The 23694-nt window shown below is 40.5% G+C and overlaps 1 protein-coding gene and 1 long non-coding RNA gene across 3 annotated transcripts in view; one reads left to right on the top strand and one right to left on the bottom strand.

Moving 5' to 3' along the window:
• The window catches only part of ANLN (anillin, actin binding protein), a 31317-nt gene extending 7695 nt beyond the window's left edge, over positions 1–23622 (top strand). The window contains exons 5-25 of one of the 2 annotated variants that reach the window (XM_081931015.1): positions 638–842; positions 2199–2389; positions 2508–2615; positions 2847–2952; positions 3616–3732; positions 5336–5562; positions 5765–5913; positions 6464–6611; positions 6996–7131; positions 7651–7833; positions 9517–9646; positions 10618–10666; positions 10757–10813; positions 11790–11828; positions 12069–12090; positions 12860–12972; positions 14125–14178; positions 17992–18078; positions 19703–19810; positions 20168–20340; positions 21194–23622. In XM_081931015.1, the coding sequence (XP_081787141.1) occupies positions 638–842; positions 2199–2389; positions 2508–2615; positions 2847–2952; positions 3616–3732; positions 5336–5562; positions 5765–5913; positions 6464–6611; positions 6996–7131; positions 7651–7833; positions 9517–9646; positions 10618–10666; positions 10757–10813; positions 11790–11828; positions 12069–12090; positions 12860–12972; positions 14125–14178; positions 17992–18078; positions 19703–19810; positions 20168–20340; positions 21194–21317 (2526 nt within the window). In that variant the 3' untranslated portion in view covers positions 21318–23622. The remainder of the gene's footprint in view (positions 1–637; positions 843–2198; positions 2390–2507; positions 2616–2846; positions 2953–3615; positions 3733–5335; positions 5563–5764; positions 5914–6463; positions 6612–6995; positions 7132–7650; positions 7834–9516; positions 9647–10617; positions 10667–10756; positions 10814–11789; positions 11829–12068; positions 12091–12859; positions 12973–14124; positions 14179–17991; positions 18079–19702; positions 19811–20167; positions 20341–21193) is intronic. The other variant, XM_081931016.1, reaches the window with a different exon arrangement.
• On the bottom strand, positions 5564–6961 carry LOC309380979. The gene is made up of 2 exons (XR_014173251.1): positions 6710–6961; positions 5564–5627 (listed from the first exon to the last, which is right to left on the bottom strand). It is a non-coding gene; the product is annotated as an uncharacterized lncRNA (long non-coding RNA).
• Positions 23623–23694: the final 72 nt, after the last annotated feature.

Genomic DNA, 23694 nt, shown 5'->3' with positions numbered 1-23694 from the left:
ATATTTAATCTGATGTTTATTTCTATCATACAGTGGAGAGACTGACAATATGAAGATGTAGCCTTGCAACCCTTCCTAGAGAATTGGCCCCACTGAAAACAGTTTAGGAGCTGGCATATTTAAGTCGGTGCTATAGAAGTGGCAGTTTCAGGAAAGGAAATACGAGTTTGTAGAGTGCAATCCTTAACAGACATCAAAATGTAGCAAAATCCTAATCTGAGTCAGGCTTTGGGGAATTTGTGAACAATTGTAACATGTTTAAAAGATAAACTAGGCTGAAAAGTCTAGTGTCAATTATAAAATCATATATAAGCATACTTCACCAGGTAGTTACTTATTGAGATCCTCTTGTAAATGGCAAGTATTAAGGAATGCACATAAAGATATTAGAGAGACAATGTAAAGTTCTGATCCCTGTTGCAAATGGCTGTTTTAGCTGTGTTAGTGAAAACAGCAGTGGAGATGGAAGCATTTGTTTAGCTATCCTAGTAGAATAATTTAGAGCAGCAACTCCACACTTGCTAGTGCTGCATCTGGGAAATCCATTGGCAACATTAAAAAATTAGGTGGATAATAATCTTTGCTGTCTTTCTGAGCTGAGAGTGACAACTAACTGTTCTCTCTAATCCCCTTTCAGGGAACTAATAATTCCATAGCAAAATCTTCAGGAACAACTAGCAACCATTCTAAGGAGACTGAGGTACCAAAACGACTGCTGCAGGAAAAGGCCAACCTTAAACCACCATTGAAACCTGCATTATCTCAGCCACTTTCTGCCAAAGAGGAGCGACTCAAGGGAACACATGTACAATTTGATTCTAAGGAGAAACCAGCCACACCAGGTGAAGGGTTGCACCATTATTTAAAGCAGCATATGCTGTAGAGATTTTAACCAGAATTTTATATAGAAAATGATTTCTGCAATTAGCTGACGTAAGTGATATGGCCATGTCGGAGGGAAATTTGAATGGTTTAAGCATACCTGGAATATACTGTGTGCAAAGTTTTAGCTAAGTCATGAGAAAAAAATTTGTAATTTCATGCTTAAAATGTTTATAAGTTGTATTAAAGAACTGCAAAAATGAGCTTTAAATAAACAGATTCTCTGTCTGCATATATAGTATTTGGTAGTGAGTAAAGTTTCGTGTAGTTCTACACATGAACTGATGGCAACTTAAGAGATGACTTGTTGAAATCTACTCAAATGTATTGGTACCATGTAGCCTCCATGCTACTGTGTCAGACCCCTTAATTTTTCTACCTCCACCTATTCTGATCTAGTGCATGTTTATTTAGAAGCAATTCCTGGTGTGTTAATTTGAACATACTTTGGGGTAATGCCTTTTGATTTGGGATTGCTTAAATTCTTTTATTTTACTGTGCTGGAAGACCTCTTTTTCATAAGAATTAAGACTTATTTAAAAGGTTCCTTTTTTTTTATTGGAGACGAAGAATAATTATCTGAGCATTATTCAAAACTAGTTTCACACAGTTACATCAGCCTGTGCAATTAGGATCCTTCCAAGATAAAAGAATGTCTAGATTCTGCATGGTGGTATTTGATATTGGGCTGCAGCTTTTAAGAAAATTTTATGCATTTCCAGGTGATAAAAGTTTTAAAAATGTTACGCAGCTTAGTATTTTGTACAATAAATCTGCTTTCTCACTTGCTTATGGATGTCTGACCTTCTGATCTAAATTGGATGAAACTAACTCTTGTTGAACCATGGGTGACAGCTTGAAAGCACTTCTGTTAACGCTTTGGAAAGCTCATCTGTTAGGGATTCCAGAGACCTAGATTGAGAAGTTGTATACCTTACCTCAGTTGCAAAATTAGGGTCTTTTGTATTAAAAGTTTTAGGAATGGATAGAAAGGGCTGTAGACAACCCTAGTCCCACTCAGAGTAGGCCCATTAAAAATAATGGACATGATAAACTTCAGACCATTAATTTCAATGGGGTTATGAGTGCAACTTAGTTGGATACTGCTGCAGAATGATTCTTATGTGAATAATTATAGCTTTTTGAGAAGTACTTATGCTTAACTGCCCCAATTCTCACCAGAACATGTTCAGATATGGAATCTAGTATAGTTGTATAACTGTGTATCAAGGAGAAAAGAATAATGCTGCACTTCAGTGTTACTTCTAAATAATGAAGAACCTAATTTGTTGATGAAAAATCCATTGTTCTTCTAGGAGGATCAGGGATTAAGCCTTTTCTGGAACGATTTGGAGAGCATTGCCAGGAGCGTAGCACACAAAGTCCTGTTATCACTGGAGGACACAGGACTCCCATTATCACTCCAAATACTAAGACAATCCAAGAAAGACTCTTCAGACAGAATGAAGTATCCTCTACTGCTAGTTTAGCACAGCAGCTCAAACAGGTACGAGTTTCTACTTGTCTGTAAGAACATGGAATGATTAGACTTGAATATTAGACATCTGTTGGAGATGTAGTGCATAAGCTGAGACTGCATCCACTTTTGTCTTGAATGTTTTCAGGAACGTGAAAAAGAACTTGCATGCATCAGAGGCTGCTTTGACAGGGGCAACTTGTGGAGCGCTGAAAGAAAAGAGAACTCCAAGAAAAAACGCCTAGAAACAAAATCGGTAACATATTGAAACTTGTTGTAAGGGAACCTTTAAGAATGCTTTAGGTTATTTATTATTAAATTTCTTTCTAAATCACTATTCATCCAAAGATCAAAAATACGCAGTAAAAATCCCCCGAAATATTGAACATAATAACAGGTAATATTGAATACAACTAAACTAATTGGACACCAGTCAAATATACCCTGATGACTTGACTTAAAGGCCTGAATTATCTTACTTTTCTAGGAGAGTTTGGTTCAGGTTAACTCAAAGCACCTTCCCAATTCTGATGACAACTCACAGGTAGCCGAAGAAAAGGCTGTAGACATAGCCGTAGAAGGCATAACTTCTGGTAAGAATGCTCTGATAAAACTGCTCCATGGTAAAATTATCTGAACATGAAAGAATAAGTCTGAATCATGACTAGTAAATTGTTTGATAGAAGCCTAATTTATGTTTCAAAGTGCCAATAACGTCCCTTACGGCGGGTGGGAGCGTATGGCACTCCATATGTTGTTGGACTCCATTTGCCTCTGTCAGATTACAGGAGTCATTGTTCAGCATTACCTGGACAGCTGCAACTTTTCCACCACTTCTGTAAATGCCATGTGAGTCGTACATTTGCCCCCATCCATCCTCTCCCTGGGTAGAAAATAACGCCTGGCCTGGGTGATTGGACTTGGAACTTTCCAAATTCAGTATGAAAATGACATATGGGCAGGTTGGTAAGGGCGTGTGTGTGTTCACTATATTGTCTATTATCTCCAATATTTATATGAATTACTAAGAATCGTAAGGTGTGCCACTTAGAACTTTAGATAGAAATGTCAGATTAATAGGACTACTACATATTGCTGCCTGAGAAGCGAGATTTCTCATCAGCAAGTAGATGCTGGGTGTCTCAAAGTCTAGCCTAGTACAAGTCCATTGTAAAATGGCCTAACATAGATTAGTTATGAACTTTATTTAATAACGGCTTGCTCTACTTAAGTAACTTATTCCTTGGAACTTACAGGCGCTTCAGAACATGAAAAGACAAAAGAGCTCAGTCCCTTGAAAATCTTTTCACCACAGACTCCTGTAAAAACACTTTCCACCTCAAACCTTGAGCAACTTCCTGAGGAACAGAAAGGTTTGTATTTCCTAATTCTTTGTACTAAATTGGTCTAGTTATCTAGGCTTTGTGCCTCAAAGGTTGTCTGGCTTAGCCTTAAACCACTGATGGTCTTTAACATGCAGCTTGGCTCCTTGATAGTGATTGGAAAATATTACGTGGTGACAGTGCATGTCTGGAAAACTGCCTTGGTCAGACCACACCTGGAGTTCTGCATCCAGTTCTGGGTACTGCAATTTAAGAATGAGTTTGAGCTGGAAGGTGTGCAGAGAAGGGACAAGGATGATCAAGGGTCTGGAAACCAAGCCTTATGAGGAGCAGTTGAGGGAGTTATGTGTAGCCTGGAAAAGAGACTGAGAGGAGATATAGATTTAAGGGCTGTCTTATGCAAGATAGAGCAAGCTTGTTTTTTCCTTCCCTGAAGGGTAGACTCAAACCAATGAATTCAAGTTATAAGAAAGGAGATTCTGACTAAACATCAGCAATAAACTTCTGACAGTAAGCACTGTTTGACAGTGGAACAGACTCCCAGGAGAGGTGGTGGACCTTCCTTGGAGGTTTTTAGGCAGAGGATGGATGATAATCTGTTCTGAATTCTTGAGCTGCAATTCCTGCATTGCAGAGGTTTGGACTAGATGACCCTTGGGGTCCCTAATATCTCTACGATTCTATAAGTTTATATCATACCCTTCTTGAGTCACTAGACCTGTTTTTAGTATTTGTATGAAGAAAGGCACTAACACCTTATCAAAGAAGGAAAGTTGGGGGAAAGGCTGTTGGCATTCAGCGTCAGTAGGGGTCCTCCATAATTTTGGAGTGCATTGTCAACAATATGCTGATGACACACAGCTCTGCTCCTTTACATTTGCAGGTATGGGCTAGCTTAACCTCTTGCCTCAGTAATGAACTGGATGAAAGCAAATAAACTGAAACTTAATCCACACAAGACAGAGACACAGTTAATGGGTTGTTCTCTTGAACAAACAGATGGGATTTGGCCTGGTCTGAATGGAGTTACAGTCCATCTTTAGCTATAACTGTTGCTTGAGGGTCAAGTTGCCTCGGTGGCATGGAGTACTGTCCATCAGCTTAGAGTTAGAGGACCAGCTGTGCCTTTTATCTGGACGGGTACAGCCTAACCTCTGTTGTATATACACTGCCAAACTCTCGATTTGATTACTGCAATATGTTACATGTGGGACAATCTCTAAAGATGCTTTGGAAAGTTCCTCTGGTGCAGAATTTGACAGTCAAATTGTTGACCTGTGCAGCATGGTCTGAATATATAATGCCAATTCTGGAACAACTGCACTGGTTGCTATTTGAGGCTCAATTCCAAATGCCTGTTTGACGTATAAAGGCTTGTGTAGCTTAGGTATTCCCCAAGGACTGTCTCTCCCCACATGAACTGACCTGGACCCCACAGTTGTCATCTGAGGCCCTTCTTTGGTCTGGAGGATGGTGATACAAGAACAATGGTGCCTCATCATCCTGCTCATGCAATGCTCTCCCCCAGGGAGGCATGCCTGGTGCCACATTTATTTGTAGGAACCCGGCTGAACCTTTCCTCTTTACCCAGGCTTTTGGCCCTTAAGTTGACTGTGTGTGTTTTACTTTCCAGACAAAGAGCCTGAGCCTGAAGCGAATGACGAAATGAATAGTTCACAGGTGATAAGTGACATCTTTGATGAAGTTCTTCAAGAGGATGGGCCTGACATAGAGAAACTTAAAAAAGAGATGAGCATGACCTTGGAAGCTGATTGTGAGGATGAACAGGAGCCGCTGAATATTTCCTCAATGTCCCTCCTAACACCTTTAACAGAGTCTGTTGCTGTTGCAAGTCCAGAGGTAAGAACAGATGCTTAATTTAATGCTGCTATTTGTGTATGTCCAGGTTGTCATAGACTCAAATTCTAGAAAATGAGGAAAACATGCCTTCAAACTTGTAATTCTCAGTTTGCTATTAAAATCCAATTCTCAGCATTATAACGTTGTATTTCTTTGAATTTTAATTACACATAGAATGATCAAAGATCTATGTCTCTTCCAGGTTTTTGCATCCCCATGTAAATTGGTTGATGAGGCGAGCAATGCAAGTGATGATAGTCCAAAGTCCAACAAGTTTCAAAGAACATCTGTCTGCAGAACTGAATCTGGAAGCAGCATTGGGTCCTTGTCAGAGGAGCGTAATCTGTATAGGTAACCACTTGGCTAAGCGTTCTATTTGGCCTCTTAAATTTTAGTACAATGCAGAGAGAGGACTAAAACAGCTAAGCCAAGTGTGGGGAACCTTTTTCAGCCTGAGGGCCACATACACTTCTGGGAAACCTTATGCAGAGGGCTGGATTCAGATGTCAGTGGTGGGAGATGAAAGAGCCAGCAATTGTACTTGTGGCTTATGGAGAGTCTTGGGAACCAAATAGAGAAGCCCCTGGGCCTGATATTCCCCACGCTTGATTTAAGGCTAATCTAGATTTCTTTCTGGAAAATGGCCTCATGGGAAAAGTAGAAGGGCAGCACTTTTGCACTTCCTGAAACATTGACTTAGCCATCATTGTGTCTTTGAATAAATCCACATTGCTATAATCTTCCTAAGGGTGGTCCTAAAAGCTGGTTGTGCCTCTATCTCAATTTGGTCAGGATGAGTCAATCTCTGTTGTAAACCCTTTCTTGCCCCTGCACTTTCTTAACTTTATTTGGTCAAATACTTTGCTCTGTATCTTTCTAAAACTGAACTTTTCTTTTGAAGTATCGATGCCTATCGATCACAGCGATTTAAAGAAGTAGATCGTCCTTCAATAAAGCAAGTGATCGTTCGTAAAGAAGATGTTTCTTCCAGGCTTGAGGAGAAAAGGAATGGAACGTCTGATCAAATCAACATCAAACGCAAATTACAGGTGCTTAGAATGCTGCCTTCCAATCCTAGAAAACTTGATTATTCATTCTATCCATTTAATTATAAACATACATACTTCAGGAGTAAAAATGAAGTTACCTGGGGCCACTAGCAGTTTGGATTTCAGCATAGTTTTTGAATGCCATGTTAGAATTAACTATGGCTGATTGTCCATGGTTGAGAGAATTTACTCATAAGAAGGGAGTGTATAACCCTGCAGTCCAATCCTGTAACTGGATAACATGAGCAGAGCTATGTCTGCACCAGCCTCAGTTGCTGATGAGAAACTTGAGGGTGGGTGTGTTTCCAAAGAAACTGAAGGAGATGTGACAAAATATAATGGTTTGAGGTTTTACTAAGTCTGCTTATCTGACTACATGTTTAGGAGCTGAATAATGAAATCAATCTGCAACAAACAGTAATACATCAAGCCAGCCAAGCTCTAAACTGTTGCATTGATGAGGAACATGGGAAGGGCTCACAAGAAGAAGCAGAAGCTGAGAGACTACTTCTCATTGCAAGTATGGTGGTTGTTTAAAGATGGCTTTCTATGTAAATAACATAACAGGCTTTATTGCCCAAAAGATCACACTAGAGTGTATTAAGCATACTGTATTCTTTTTTGCTCAAAGTGATTCTTCAGCAATAAGCTACCTTATCTAAATTTTCCATAAATAAAAGATTCGAAGAAAGTGTTAGAGCAATGTGCAATTCATCTATGAAATTTTCTGACATCCTGTGGTGATGGCTTTAAGAACACCCTAAAACTTTATGAAGGCTAGTTCTGTGAATGAATGTTGGCTTGCCCAAAGCCTCCATTTACCTCTGAATATCACCTGCTAAAAGCAAACCCTTAAGGCCATCATTTTTCTTATATCTAACTGACTTCTGTTCGAAATGAGTTCATTAGATAGAGGTTGGTTTTGATCCAACAATGGGATTCAATTTTAAACATTTTGTGGGATGTGTCTGTGACTTGAAAACAACCTGTAATTGGCTATGAAACATATATGTAACTACTATTTTTTATGCTTGTACAGCTGAAAAAAGAACAGCATTATTGGAAGAGCTAAACAAACTAAAAAATGAAGGATCTCAAAGCAAGAAGATTAAAGCTGATTCAATGCCTAGTGGAGTTTCTCCATCCAGGGGCTCTGTTACTCTGTCAGAAATGCGCCTACCTCTAAAAGCAGACTTTGTATGCAGCACTGTCCAGAAATCAGGTAATTCCTTTTGCTGTACTTGTGTGGTTGGAATTATGGTTTAGTGTAGCAGCTGATACAGAGACTGACCTATAGGTCAGGCAGTCTCTGGCTTGCAGGTCACATCTTCCATGAGACTAATTGCTCTTGGGAAAGCCTCTCAAGTCCATCTTCATTTGAACTGGAATTTTAGAGCAGAGTTACCGTATTTTTCGCCCTATAGGACGCATTTTTCCCCTCCAAAAATGAAGGGGAAATCTGTGTGCGTCCTATGGGGCGAATGCAGGCTTCGTGGACCTCTCCGCAAGCAGCGGGAGCGCTCCCGCTGCTTGCGGAGAGTTGCCTGCATGCTGAAGCCTGCGCGCGCTGAGCTCAGTGCTTCCAGGCTTTGCGGACCTCTCAGCAAGCAGCGGGAGCCAGCGCTGGGCTCCCACGGCTTGCAGAGAGCTGCCTGTTTGGGGGCTGGGGTCGGGGGAAGCTCGGGCGGGCCTCCCCCGCCCCAGCCCCGCGCCTGGTGGGGAAATAATTTTTTCCCCTTTATTTCCCCCCCCCCAAAAAAAACTAGGTGCGCCTTACGGGACGGTGCGTCCTATAGGGCGAAAAATACGGTACCTTTCCTTACAGCATTATGTGTTTGCAGTACTCCTTTTTCTTTCTTAAGGTGTAGCAACATTTCTTTCATCCACCCCAAATCCTCCTAGCTGAATGTTCCCCAAATTAATGCTGTTGCATTCCATTCTCCAGTGATTGGCAGTTTATGTCCCAATAATCAACTTCATACCTCCTCTTTTTCCGCCACCATTTTCCTCTTGCTTTCCTTCTCTTTCCATATTTAGATCACTTTCCCCACATTCCTGAAGCCATTTCCACTGTGTCTCTTTCCATATTTAGATCACTTTCCCCACATTCCTGAAGCCATTGTACACTTTAATCACTGTGTTTAAGCAGCTTCAGCTGCTGCTTTTAATGCTCAAGATACCAACTACTACTGTGGCCTTATATCTGATGCCTTCAGCCTTTGTTGCTGCTGCTGCTAGATTGGTAATGCGAAGGCAGTTGAAGGCGGCAGCAGCAGCAATAGTAGTGAAGACAGGCAGTAGCAGAAGAAGTCAATTGTTGCTGCAGAAGTGCTTTAATGAGTTAAAAGTACTAATAATTGAAACAAATCAGTTTTTGGTTGACTACTTCTCAGAACTGTGAATATAGTGAAATTAAGGAGCACCTGGAAAATGCTAGGAAAACAATAATGGTTTTTAAAAAACAAAAACAAAAAAATCTACCACCTTTTATATTTGGATTGGTGTAGGCTGATATACAGTGAATTCATATATATGTCTCCTTAGAGGTCAGTCCCATTGTGTTCAGTGGACTTAGTCTGAGTTAATTGGTATAGGATTGCAACTTTTGTGATCTTGCCTTGTGTGCAGTTTTGACTAAAATACTTCCAGCTTCTCCCTGAGTTTCATCATTTCATTTGAATAACGCACTACATTCCATTTCGAAATTTTTTACAAAATCTTTAAATCACTGTGAAACTTGATCTTAAATCAACTGTCTTACAAACCATAAAAAAATAAACATAGGTGCATTAAATTGTGCAATAAGTTGATTGGAGGCAAAAATGCTGAACCACTTTGTTCTTTAATCTTTGTGTTAGCTGCTTTTGTAAAACAGATTAAGAGAGACTGCTTAAACTATTCACAGAAACAGCAAACTACTACTACGTAATAATGTTAAAAGCAGGAGCAGAAAACATGGTTGCTACACCATTAGCAAGTACTGCAAGTTCCCTGAATGGTGGAGATGCTCTTACTTTCACTACTACTTTTACGCTGTAAGTACTTACTTGTTTAACTACTTAATTTTATTCTTCTTTATAACAATGTTATATGCTAACCATTTGTGCCCTCCATAGCTGTTGACAATCACAACGAAGCGTTAAGAACAAAGCTTAGTTTAAAAACACAGCAGCAGCTTCAAAAAATAAAGTTCTGGAGATCCAAAAGCACATTTAAGGAAAACTTTATTCCTCCAAAAAGAATGGATGTTGCTCTCTCTCACTCCCACCTCAACCCAGTCTTCCTCTTTTTAGATACTGGGAAATGGTAGATTAGCTGCAGTCATTTTAATTAGGATGGCGCATAAGAAAATAGTGAATGCTTGCCTGACTTTCCCACACCTCAAACTGCAGGACTGTTGTTTCTGGTGCCCTTGCACTCAAAAATACACTGCTTTGTTCTAGCTGGAGAAAAATAGCTCGATATTTGTGCACCTGCTTACTTGTCTGCTATACTGCTGCCTTGATATCGGGCTGCTAGTTTGGGAGTGGTTCCTACTTGCCTAAAGTAAAATGGCAGGGCTCTCAAGCCCACTTTTGACAAACACTCTTGATTTTGAACTCTTGTTAAGCTTTCCGCAGGAGTTTGAGTGAAAAGAATTAATCCCATAGGCTTCAGATGTCTGAAGTTAATCTTGGTTGGGGGATACTTGAGACCAAGAGAGCAGCAGAGCTGTGAATACAGCAGTGAAAGCTACCCTAAGATGGTCTTCCAAAATCTTACAGGCTTACACCTGGTCCTGATGTTCCATAAGACCATCAGGAAAAGACATACTTGTCAAGCTGTTTGCCTGGGAACCCTGGACTGCCTCAGGTTGCCCTCTGCTTTTTGCGGCCCTTAGACAGGCATAGATACAGTAGGAGCTACCACAGCTTCTGTTGCGATTGATTTGATTTGTAAAACTTGACTTGGAAAACTGTATTAGACTTAGGAATTGAATTTAACCCTTTCTTCCATTTTTTTAAAGGCAAGATGTGGCCAGCGACTTTGAGATAAAGGTTGAGGTTTATAGCTTGGTATGTATCTCTCACCTTTCGATGGGCATCTATTTTGAGAGAACACTTGGGGGTGCAATAGACTCTTAACATCTCTCTTTCATTTATTAGGTACAGAAGAAAGAATCCATAAGTGTTGATAAAAGGAAAAAATCAGCTAAGTCAAAGGTAAAGGGAATAATTGAATAAATTGGTGATGCTAATCTGTGCTAAAGTACTTTAATACAGAGGGAAGAACACTTCCAAATCAATATGACACAATATCCTTTTAAAACAAAAATGTTATTCTTTAAGCATATTTAGATTAGAATCAAATTTACTACTCTCTGCCTTTGTGAACTGATGGCAGAATAAATCTTGAAGTGCTTCAGCTGAATAACTTAAGCTCAGTCATCTTGCACGGTATAATGTCGGCTCTAAAATTTTACTGCCTGTGAATATTTACCATAATTGCATCTAGGACATGGTTTTTTCCTCTCTCTCTTTTGCTTCTTTGATGCCCTGTTGTCACTTGTCTGGGGACGTCATTCAAATTGTAATTCATAATCATGTGACAGGAACACGACAAATTTTGTGAATGATTGAAGTCGTATAGAGTGCTTTAAGCAAAGTGGAGCATCTTGTTCCTTTTGTGGAGTTGCTCTCATGATCCTTATGACAGCAACTCCACCCTGCAGTTTGGTAGTAGAAAGACCCTGTGGTGGGAGGGACAATCCAGCAGACTCTGAGGTGGTTTTCGCCTGCCCGCCTCTCCTGTAATCTTTCCCGCGTAACAGAATGGTAGATCACTCTGTTGGAGTGGGGAAGAAAAGTTCACCCAGAGCTGGACCTGATTTCTTCAATATGCGCTGCTTGCACTTCTAAAAATGTATTCCCTGAGAAATTAATAACCTGAAGGTTCCAAACAAATGCCGGCCCCAATTGTGATGTGTATGCAGATGGACTCTATGAAGTATGTATTTCTATACAGCACTGTTGTGTGTGTGTTTGGAAATACATCTGTTTTGGGTGCTAACTGCTGACAAACCTAGCTAATTTGTTAACCTCGCTTTAAAACCTAGATTCTCTGCTGTTGTGAGGTCTTTAACAGCCCTGTACAGAATATAACATTTAGAGTGCATTTCTCTCTTCTCTAATCTCTTAGGCTATTACTCCAAAGAGATTACTGACATCTATTACTGCCGTAAGTATTAATATTTGAATGATTTAAAACTCACACACACACATACTTACCTGTGACCAAAGCTTTAATTTCTAGCAAGATAATATCATGCCTAAAGATCATAGTTACTTGCTTTTACCATACCTGTTCCGTAAACAATCAGTAACTTTCAGCCTTTCAGATGCAACCCCCAACAAGTGCACTGTCTAAAATGTTCTTTTAACAACCTGTTTCCATGTGTTTTTTTCTCTTTATCGACAGAAGAGCAACCTTCTTACGCCAGGTAAAATTCATTGTTTTTATTGCTTTATTTTCCCATTTGCCGTGAATCGTTTTATGTACACTACTAAAAACTAACAATTAAGCAGTGTATATATATAAATGTACTAAATAAGTAAAAATGAGCAAAATATATTTAGAATAAGTAAATAAAAGTTTTGTCTGTAGGTGGCGCTTTTGTATGTTGCCACAGATGCCATCTTAAAGGCTGCTGCTCCTGTTTGAGAGAGGAAATCCCTCTTCTAAGACGGTGCTGGCCATCTACAGTTTTTATTGCTTACAAATATTTGGCAACATTTAAAAAAAGGGATTCCTTCTTAGTTGAGAGAGAGGTTTTTAATTGGTTAGATTTTTTCTTTTCTTTACAGGTATGTTTAAATTTAGGGACGCGGGTGGTGCTGTGGGTTAAACCACAGAGCCTAGGACTTGCCGATTGGAAGGTCGGTGGTTCAGATCCCCGCGGCAGGGTGAGCTCCCATTGCTCGGTCTCTGCTCCTGCCAACCTAGCAGTTCGAAAGCACATCAAAGTGCAAGTAGATAAATACGTACCGCTCCGGCGGGAAGGTAAACGGTGTTTCCGTGCGCTGCTCTGGTTCGCCAGAAGCGGCTTAGTCCTGCTGGCCACATGACCCGGAAGCTGTACGCCGGCTCCCTCGGCCAATAAAGCGAGATGAGCGCCGCAACCCCAGAGTCGGCCACAACTGGACCTAATGGTCAGGCGTCCCTTTACCTTTATGTTTAAATTTAAGGTATACTTATTTTGTTCTTTACAGTCATGGCAAGTCCAGGTGGACCCAATGCTGTGCGCACAAGTAACTTTGTTCTTGTTGGTTCACACACAATTTCCCTATCTTCAGTTGGGAGTACCAGATTCTTGCTGGACAAGGTAATCAACATTGATTCGTTTCTTCAATATATTTTAGTATGTAGTTTTGGCTTAGTGCCTCCCTGCTTTGCCACCCGACTTTCTTGCCCTTGTAGGCAACTGACTGTAAATCTCTATGCATGTATCCATGCATGAAAATACTCAACATGTACATGATTGCTTTATTACTTAAATGGCTGTGCTGTAAAGTAAGTAATAGTCTTTGCTGGGACCTAAAATGTCTCCAAAATAGTTGTCCCTTTAGGAGACAGTATCCTGAGAATGGGAGGGGTGGAATTCTTTATCACTGATTCCTAATGGTGTTTAAAACAGAGGCTTCTGGAAAAGGCAAGTCAATGCTTATATAGTTGCCATTCCTCTGCCTGAGGAGATTAAAATGTTAATAGCTTAAGAATGTTGATCTGCTGCTGCTTTTCTTAAAATTGGGGAGGGGGGGCGGCGGTCCTTGAAGCCTAATGCAGGGATTACTGGGCTTTCTAAAGATTAACTTTCTTGGTCATTCCTGAGCAGTTTGTTTTTGTAATAATGGAGGTGCTTAGTAGTTGGAAATGCAAATGCACAACTAGCTGTCCTGATGGTTCTCATTCACACTACAGTGGTACCTTGTTTTACAAACTTAATCCGTTCCAGAGGTCTGTTCTTAAACTAAAACTGTTCTTAAACCGAGGTGCGCTTTCCCTAATGAGGCCTCCTGCCGCCGGTGCCCTTCCACCGTTCGGCTTCCGTTCTTAGACCGAGGCAAAGTTCACAAACCGGGACAGTACTTCCGGTTTTGCAGAGTTGGTAAACCGAATAATTTGTAAACAGGGCTGTTCTTAAACCGAGGTACCACTGTACTAGGAGCTTGAACTGGGAAACTAAATTTCACATTTGATATATATAGTATGAAGCAGGAGCTTCACTTGTAAGCATACGTGCGTTTCAGCTCTTCCTTGGCTGTCCAGTACATTGAACCATTTTTGCAACTTGCTTTATTTCTTTCAGTAGGAAACTGACCAGCAGTTTAGGTTGGGTATGTCACTCTGAAGTTCAGCTTAAAAGCTGAAACAGAACCTTGCAAGGCACATAATTGGTGTTATGCTGCTGTTTTTATCTTTTCCATTATGTTTTGCTTTTAGTTGCATTCAGCGTTGGTCATTTCTTTTTTCCTAGATAAATTATGGAATTAAAGAAAAAGAGCTGTTGGGTTCTTTGTTCCAGGATAAGGTTGCTATGTTTTCTTCCAAAACAGTTCCTAGTGCATGCTGCTTATGTCATCACTAAACTTTGCTCATTGCTATACTGACACGCTGCTTTAAGGACCACATTAAGATTCTCAGAACTGGAGATTTGGTGAATGAAAGTTAACTTTTAGGAAGAATGTCAGGTGGGGTTTTGTGTGTCAAGCAAATCTCTGGGAGCCTGAATTCTGAACACACTATCCTGTATGTATAAATTTCCTTGGCTATGTAAATAGCGGCCAATTTCATGAAAATCTTGTGTTGCTGAGAGACGTTCTCATTTTTCAGCATTGTATGTATTGCTTCTGGCTTGAAGCTCTGGTTTGGCTTTCCCTCTCCCTTAATCAGAAGCTAAAAACGGGACACTGTAAAAATTGCCAAATTTAGCTTACTCGTCTTGTTAGCTCACCTTTCTGAAATTTGGGCAGTGCAATGCTAACCTTTCTAGTTTCTACTGAGGGAAGAGTAAATTGCAGTATTACCAGCTTCTGTTCATTTTACTTTAAAGAGCTGGTGTTAGAAGTATGGCTGGTAGCTTGGGAGGCATTAAAAATATATCTAAGTTGTCAAAACGAGAATGTCCTAGATAGCAGGTGCAGAACCTCCCAATAAATTACTTTTGTATCACTTTGGCACAAGCTTTTTTGGCTTTTTCTACAAATGATGGCTGCAGTCCATTATTACCTTCAGTGCACTTGTGCAGGTACTACTTGTTCATTGTCCTTGTACCAAGGGGATCTTATATATATGCACTCTAACTCATCATGGAAAAGCAAGGAAAACCTGTGTGACACAGGGTTTGAGACGGCATGCTCAGCTGTAGCATTATATTCCAGTTAATTTTTTTAATGATAACTGTTGAAATTCTGTGTAGTTCTTATTTTACCAAGATTTATTGGCTGAATTCTGCACTTCGTTTTGGGGAAAATGTAAGTGTAAAAAAATTTTAAAATCTACTCATGTTAAATTACTGAAGCTGAAATAAAAGGAAAATATTGATATGCAAGCCTGTAAGGATTTGGCCCACCCTTTATACAGTGGTACTCTGGATGTGAATGGGTTCCATTCTGGAGCCCCATTCGCATCCTGAAGCGAACGCAACCCACACCTGCGTGATACGCCACTTCCACGCATGCGCGTGACATCATTCTGAGCGTCTGCTCATGCATGAGTGGCGAAACCCAGAAGCAACGCGCTCTGTTGCTTCCGGGTCGCCGCGGAGTGCAACTCGAAAAAGCTCAACCTGAAGCTACTTCAACCCGAGGTATAACTGTACTAGAAGAACTTTCTTTGTTGGTGTTGGTGACATGACACTTAAAAAGAGGAACATTTAAGTAGGTGTGCAAACCATATTGCATTTTAGTTGCGTATAGAACAATTTGTCACTTACTTGCTTTCTGAAGCGATTAGCCTCTTGACCACTCTGCGACAATCATTTACCTTTGGTTATATCTACATTTCCTGTTACTACTGCAGAATAATATAGACTGAGGTTACCTACCAGTGGTGGGACGTGGGTGGCGCTGTGGGTTAAACCACAGAGCCTAGGACTTGCCGATCAGAAGGTTGGTGGTTCGAATCTCTGCGATGGGGTGAGCTCCCGTTGCTCGGTCCCTGTTCCTGCCAACCTTGCAGTTCAAAAGCATGTCAAAGTGTAAGTAGATAAATAGGTACCGCTCCACCGGGAAGGTAAACGGTGTTTCCGTGCGCTGCTCTGGTTTGCCAGAAGCAGCTTAGTCATGCTGGCCACATGACCCAGAAGCTGTACGCCGGCTCCCTCGGCCAGTAAAGCGAGATGAGCGCCGCAAGCCCAGAGTCGGTCATGACTGGACCTAATGGTCAGGGGTCCCTTTACCTTTACCTTAGCTACCAGTACCTACTAAAGTCTGCCAGCTTTTGATATAAGCAGAAATGAAATTGACATCCGATGCAAATTCCACTGGATATAAACCATCAGTGACTTGTATGATATATAGACTGTGTAAAACATGCCTGGCATGTTATTACAGACTGAAAAAGAGATTCTTCAGTGCTTCATATAAAATGAAAGAAAAGATGGGGGAAACGGCGTAAATTATTCTGTGCATGAATGCAGATTATTCTAAATGTGTGCATAAAAGCACACCCATTGGTGTCTTGAATGGCCTGTGCAATAGATTTGGGACTGAAGTAAATTCACTACTGTATTTCTAAAATGTATATAGGAATGCCATATCTGCATCTGGAATTGTAGTGTTCCAAGTACACAGCTACCAAATTGAAGCTCTTGGATCAGTTTAAAACCTGGAACTTGTCTTGCTTTATCTTTGCTTATACCATACAGTATTTACAGAAGAGTTAAAGCATACTATTAAATTCACTTCTGAAAATGTGCTGATTTATCAGAGCTGAATTCGGAGTGTCATGTTGCTTCATAAAAGCAACGAATGGGTGTGGTGTACTGTTTTGCCATTCATTTGGTTTTTGAATATGTACAAAGTACAGTGGTACCTCTGGATGCGAACGGGATCCGTTCCGGAGCCCTGTTCGCATCCAGAAGCGAACGCAACCCGCGTCCATGCATCTGCGCGGGTCGCGATTCACTGCTTCTGCGCATGCGCGTGACGTCATTTTGACCGTCTCCGCATGCACGAGCGGTGAAACCCGGAGGTAACGCGCGCCGTTACTTCTGGGTCGTCACAGCGCACAACCCGAAAATACTTATCCCAAAGCTACTTCAACCAGAGGTATGACTGTATCTACTGAAATTGCCTGTAGTGACATGACCAAACTTTGGAAAGCCTGTTTGGGTCCTTCAAGTGTGCCGTCAGTATTCCTGGGAGAAGTGGACTTCCTGCTTTGTGCTGTGTTTTAAGTCTTGCTGGAGGTGATGGCCTCTGCTTTTGGATGTTACTTGGCTGTACTGGCTATCCAATAATAAGAATACACAATACCACAACTAACATGAGTGAGGTTTTCTTAAAAAAAAACAAAAACCCCCGCAGTATGAGTGGGTTTTGTGTTTGGAAAAAACTAGGCTGTAAGCCTTCAAGCTCGCTGGTTGAAGGTCTTTTGCATCTGTGATAAATCATGTATCTATGTTACTTAGAGGCTGGGGAAGAATCCTTTATCTGGTGGTACTAGCGTACCTCTGATGAAGCAATGGGCTTCCTGATGTAAGGACCTGGTCTTGGTGAATATTGGGTTATTTCATCTCAATTTTCTTCCCCTCCCCAATGGCTCTTAGGTGGGATGCCTTAATCCTAGCCAGAGTGCATATTGTAGCACACTTTGGATGATCCCAGGAGCATAACTGAATGCAATGTTGCTAAGTCAATCATGCATGTATAAATGGTACAATTGTCTCTGCTGAGGACTAGGGTGAAAATCATGAGTGTAAAATATTCTGCTTACTTTTAAAAAAGCCAAAAACAGTACTGCTAAACTTGGTAGAATAAATCAACATTCTACTTACTGAACCATGTGTATTTTAACAACCATGTCAAGAAGCCTTGTGCTGGCAATGTTTTCCCATCTTACCCCCTGACTTTCTCTAGCTTGGTGGCAATTCTAGGGAGCCTTGCTTCTGGTTTTCTTCAGCCTCTGACCATTACCAGTAAATGGCCAGAGACAACTTCCTCTTCTCAAAAGCTTCTGGAATCTAAGCATTCAAACTTTCAGCTGAAATATGTGTGAAGAAGGTTGTACTATATCTGAGATTAATGATGCTCACAAGTGAATGTGTTTTTTGTCTTCATGTAGATATGGCTTGCTAAAGAGAAATACAATTCTGAGAATCTTCCATCTATTTATTTTCCAGGTTCCTTTTTTGTCTCCCCTGGAAGGTCATATTTATCTGAAAATTAAATGTCAAATAGATTCTTGTGTGGAAGAGAGAGGTTTTTTGGTAAGTTATCAGTGAATGCAAGTATAGATCTATATCACATGCACACACTGTTGGTGGCAAGATGAAAAAAATAGGTATATAAAATGAGAATTCCTGCATGCCAAGGTTAAGGTTTGGGGCAAGTACTCTTTGGTGAGAGAACCCCAGCAGAGATAGAAAATCATAAAATATGCAGCAAAGAAAGGGTGGAAATATAGGCTGTTAGACCTGTAAAATATATACCCTTGTGAATTCCAAAACTTCCCTCTTCACCCAGCATAGAAAAAGACCACGTTTGGTTTACTTACAAACTCTTTAAAGGTCAGGTTCATGAGCTCTTCCCCATACATCAGTCAGAAAAGCTGCACAGGCAGTAAAACATGACTTACTTGCAAAGTGGTGAACATTCCTAAACTATTGGTATAGAAACTCGAGAGGCTTGTGAGAGCTATTCACATGCTAAATCCATCAGGTAAACTGAAGGGGAATAAAAGCTTGATTACCTAGTCTATCCCAAGGTGAGCTAAACATGGCAGGATAACTTACTGTATGTAGACTTAAGCATGCTGGTTAGATGAGGCTAACCACACACACAAACTCTTGTCAAGCTGATCCTTATCTGGAGTGAAATTCTAGAATTGTCCTTAGAAGTTTATCCTGATATATAGGGTTAATCAAAGCTTATGTACACGGCAAACCATTCTTTAGGTTCTGGCTAACACAGCAGGGCTAGACTTATTTCAAAGGTCCTTTAAAAGCAGTTATTAATATGATCATGACTGTTAATCCACAATTATTTGTTTAGCTGACCTGTTACTGCTGGATCCAGCAGATGGCACCATGAGCTATATAAAACCACTGACAATCCCAAGATAGGAATATCTGTGTATGTTAGAATTGTGCTGCATTGATTACATCTTAAGAAAGGCACTATCTGAAGGATGCAGTAAAGTCTTTAGACGTGCCACAGGAAAATAACATAAATTTTAGAAGTGTGTATTGTGATTTTATGGTACCTTTTATCAGTTTATGGGACGCGGATGGCGCTGTGGGTTAAATCACAGAGCCTAGGACTTGCTGATTGCTGGTTGGCGGTTTGAATCCTTGTGACGGGGTGAGCTCCCATTGCTCGGTCCCTGCTCCTGCCAACCTAGCAGTTTGAAAGCACGTCCAAGTGCAAGTAGATAAATAGGTACCGCTCCAGCGGGAAGGTAAACAGTGTTTCCGTGCGTTGCTCTGATTCGTCAGAAGCGGCTTAGTCATGCTGGCCACATGACCCGGAAGCTGTACGCCGGCTCCCTCGGCCATTAAAGCGAGATGAGCGCTGCAACCCCAGAGTCGGCCGCGACTGGACCTAATGGTCCGGGGTCCCTTTACCTTTACCTTTTTATCAGTTTATTTAAAAAAGCAGGATAGAGACTCCAGATATTCGCAGGTGTGGAGTGGCTGCTTCAAGGCCCATTTATGAGAGTTGGGAGAGTGGGAGTGGGCATACTTGCTGAGATATATATGGGTGAGCAGAGAAAAGTGGCAACAGGAGCTGCAGTGTTTTCAGTTGCTAAAAATTCAAGGAAACCTGTTGGACTTAACTTGTGAAGAAATGTGTCAGAATAGCCTTGGTGTTCAGCGATCTTTCTCTCTCCAGACTATGTTCGAAGATGTTAGTGGTTTTGGGGCCTGGCATCGGCGCTGGTGCGCTCTTTCTGGAAACTGCATCTCCTACTGGACTTACCCGGATGACGAAAAACGAAAGGTAATTATTGTGCTAAAAAGTACTTAAGCTAGAGGCTGTCTAGATTTTGTTCTAGCCTGAAGTTCTGCAACACTGAGACCTTTTGGTCAGGCTTTCCTTCAGCTGCTGTAATTCAGGGTGCATCCATGTGTTGCTATAGCAGCATTGCTTTGTGGCTAGACCTACCGCTCTATAACATTTGTTTAAAAGACTAAGTGGTGTGAATGACATCACATCTTCCTGTGCAGCTTTCGGAGGCAGCTATGGGCACCCTGTCAGGAATTAAATCCTCCACATTGAGGCGGAGGCTGAAATGCTATATTTAAATTCCTTATTTCTCTGTGTTGTGAACACTTGGGGTTTTTCTTTTCCTTTCAGCATCCAATGGGTTCAATAAACTTGGCAAACTGCACTAATCGTCAGATCGAACCAGCTAACAGAGAGTTCTGTGCTCGGCCGAACACTTTTGAGCTCATTACGGTTAGGCCTCAGAGAGAGGATGACAAGGAAACACTAGTCAGTCAATGCAAAGACACGCTCTGTGTTACCAAGTAAGTTATGTTGCTTGATTTTAATCTTTCCTGGATGGGTAGTAATGTTAGTCAGTTGGTGCAAAGCCAAGTCTTGAAACACCTTAAATATTAAACCAATTTATTTTAGTGCAACCATATCCCAGAACATGGGTGTCTTGGTCTTGCAGAAGATGTTGGGCCCCTGCTATTATGCTTTGTGCAGCACTGATTGTGGCATGCTAACGATCAACAATGCCTTAGGGCAGCCTTCCCAAACCCAGTGCCCTCCTGCCATCCTTGACCATTGGGCCATGCTTCCTAGGGCCGATGGGCATTGGAAGGCGCCAGCTTAGGGGAGACTGGCCTAAGTTTACTATTTTCCTAAGATCAGGGCGTATTACTTCTTCATTTCCAATTAAATTTGGATTCCTTTACTTGGACAGCAGGTATAATATCTGCATTCTTCATCCAGTCATGAGGCTGATTTGGGAATTCTGCTATTACAGTGGTAGCTCGGGTGACATATGCTTCAGGTTACATACTTTTCAGGTTACAGACTCCGCTAACCCAGAAATAGTACCTCGGCTTAAGAACCTTGCTTCAGGATGAGAACAGAAATCGTGCAGCAGCACGCGGTGGCAGCGGGAGGCCCCATTAGCTAAAGTGGTGCTTCAGGTTAAGAACAGTTTCAGGTTAAGGACAGACCTCAGGAACGAATTAAGTTCTTAACCCGAGGTACCACTGTACTATTGGTTTGGATCCTATTGCAGGGTTATAAGGTACTTCTAGAAAATAATGTATATAGTAATGAAACTGTCCCACTTTATCCTTGTATGAGAAAGGCCTATAGGTCAATATTAATGCTTACTATTTCATTTCATTTTTTTTAAAGGAACTGGTTATCGGCCGATACTAAAGAAGAACGTAATCTGTGGATGCAAAAACTCAACCAAGTTCTTATTGACCTTCGCATGTGGCAGCCTGATGCTTGCTATGTGCCTATTGGGAAACCTTGAGCTGCAGGGAAGATTTCTCATGGGAGCTTGCTTCAAGCCACATGCTGTGCTCTTAATGTAGACTTTTTTTATGAGGTCCCTTGGGATTATTCATTACACTTCATGCTTTAAAATCTGGAAGGAGAGGTGGTGTTATATTAGGCTCCTTGCTGCGCTCAGAGTTCTAACTCTTCTAGGATTGGAGTACGGTAGTAGCTGTGTTTTTAAGCTCTATTTGGCTGTGCTAAATACTTTTTATATATAATATTTCTTGAAATATGTAGTGCAGTACACAATTAAAGTACCAGTTTATTTTAATTGATCAGAGCTCAGTTTATTTCAAGAACTGAAAAAAAAAATCAGCACAGGAGGAAGAAAACTTAGAGCTTTATCCGTGTGCATGTTTCTCCTAAGAAGGATGCCTCAAAAGTTGTTTAGCTTTAGTGGGAAGCTGAAGCAGGAACTTCAATGATTTATTTATAAAGGTGTTTTTCACCTAATTAGGAAGTTAAAAAGTAAAACACCCCATTGTGTTTAATGTTCTGAATACTTGGCACTTGCAAAAAGTGTCTGTCTCAAGAACACCATAGAATAGTCATAGAACCCAATAGAAATAATGAGGTTAAAAAGAAAAAAATGGTGTATGGTTTACAGCTATGATCAATTATGAAGTACATTGCACATTTTCTTAGAAAACATGTATGTAGTTTTCTTGAAGCTGCTTTAAAAAACAAACCTTTATTTACTCTTATATATCTAGCCATTTTCATGCATTTCCTAGTTTGAATGAATTAAAAACTTTCACTGATCTGAGCACTGGGAGAGTAAGTTGAATTTCATTTAGCTGCTGTAGAGTTGCAATATGCAAAGTAATATTTCTGAGAATCCAACTTCAGCTGATGAGCACAATGTTAAGGCTGCTCACTTAAACAGCAAATGCACAGGGGTCACAAATGCTTTCCACTGGGTGTCACAGTGCTATATTACTGCTGCATGCATTTTTAGATAGCAGCAATGGGGTACTTCCTCTAAATTGCTATGGCTTTAAGTTGAACACTAACATCCCCCCCCCCACAGCATATTTTGTATTATCACTTTAAATACCTACTTTTTCTGATGTTTTTGAACTCTCCCCCATTAAAAATCTTTAAATGTATCTAAAGGGAGTGACTTTGGGGTTGTCTTACAATGCTGAAAAAAAATGTGGGTTTGGTTCCAGAGCATGGAAAATCTAGACTAATAAGCCTTTCCCAAAATGATGCCCAATATGATTCTATTCTGGGTGCAGTGTTGCACTCAGGTGGGTTTTGTGAATGCACTTCATAGGAACCCAGTGCTGATTTATGCTGCTGAAACTTGTAGAACAAGTTAGTAAGCAATTTGTTATGTAAGGAAGAACAGTTATAGATTTGTGAGAGTACACGAAAAAGAGTTAAGTAGAATGTGTTGCAAATAAACTGTGTGAAAGAAGAAACGGAAGGAAATAGCTACAAGAATAAAATAAAAAATATATCAGCAAGGAAGTGTTTGCTAACTGAGATCTGCTTAGTTTACAGTATCAGATGAGATTGTGTATGTTTAGCACAGCATGGTCATAGGTATATGTGACACATTTGCAGCAAGCCTCACCTCACTAAATATACTGACCAGACCTTGGGAAGAAGAGGGGGCCAAATATTCTGGAGATGAGAGCTGGGTCCTCCCCAATAATGTTGCAGCCTTGGAAAAGCAGCAAGACTCTAGTCGAGAACATTATTGGAAAACAGGATGATGAAGTGGCAAATCACTTCCTGGTCAATTCAGAAGAAAGCAAATTAATTCAGCAAACAATTTCAGCTATAATAAACAGCACTGCATTCATTTTTTAAAAAACAAAATCCAGCCAACTGCATGTGAGGCAAATAGCATTTGATTAAGACCTTTAACACGACAATAATGGAACTCGCGTCCTACTGGTTTAATTTTATATATGTATACAAGCTCAGACAGATGCTGATGAGTCTTAGAAGCAATTCAAAGGGGAAAGTGACAACATGTTTGAATTAACTCCAATTTGAATATGCATAAAATCCTGAGTATGATGGATTTACTTTTTAAAAATTGACTGTTATTTCAATAAGGAATTGATTAGGAAATTTAGCCACAAGTCTTTCATAAATAATCCCTTTTCCAAAACTTCATGAAATAGCACTAAACTGTAAAACCTTTGCAGGCATGTGCTGTGCCATATAATATACGTAATAATCTTTATCCCCATGAATTTTAAGGATATTTTGTTAGTTATGCATTTATACTTTATTTCTAAAATAAAGCTAACTGCTCATGATTCCTCTGCCTGTTATTCAATGTATTTCTACTTACATACTTTACTTAATCTGTTGTACTAATCTTATGAACA

Source organism: Podarcis melisellensis (genome assembly GCF_964234715.1).
Source record: "Podarcis melisellensis genome assembly, chromosome: 12".
Classification (NCBI taxonomy): Eukaryota; Metazoa; Chordata; class Lepidosauria; order Squamata; family Lacertidae; genus Podarcis; species Podarcis melisellensis.
The sequence above is the reverse complement of the archived record's forward strand: the minus strand, read 5'-3'. Positions and strand labels throughout refer to the sequence as shown.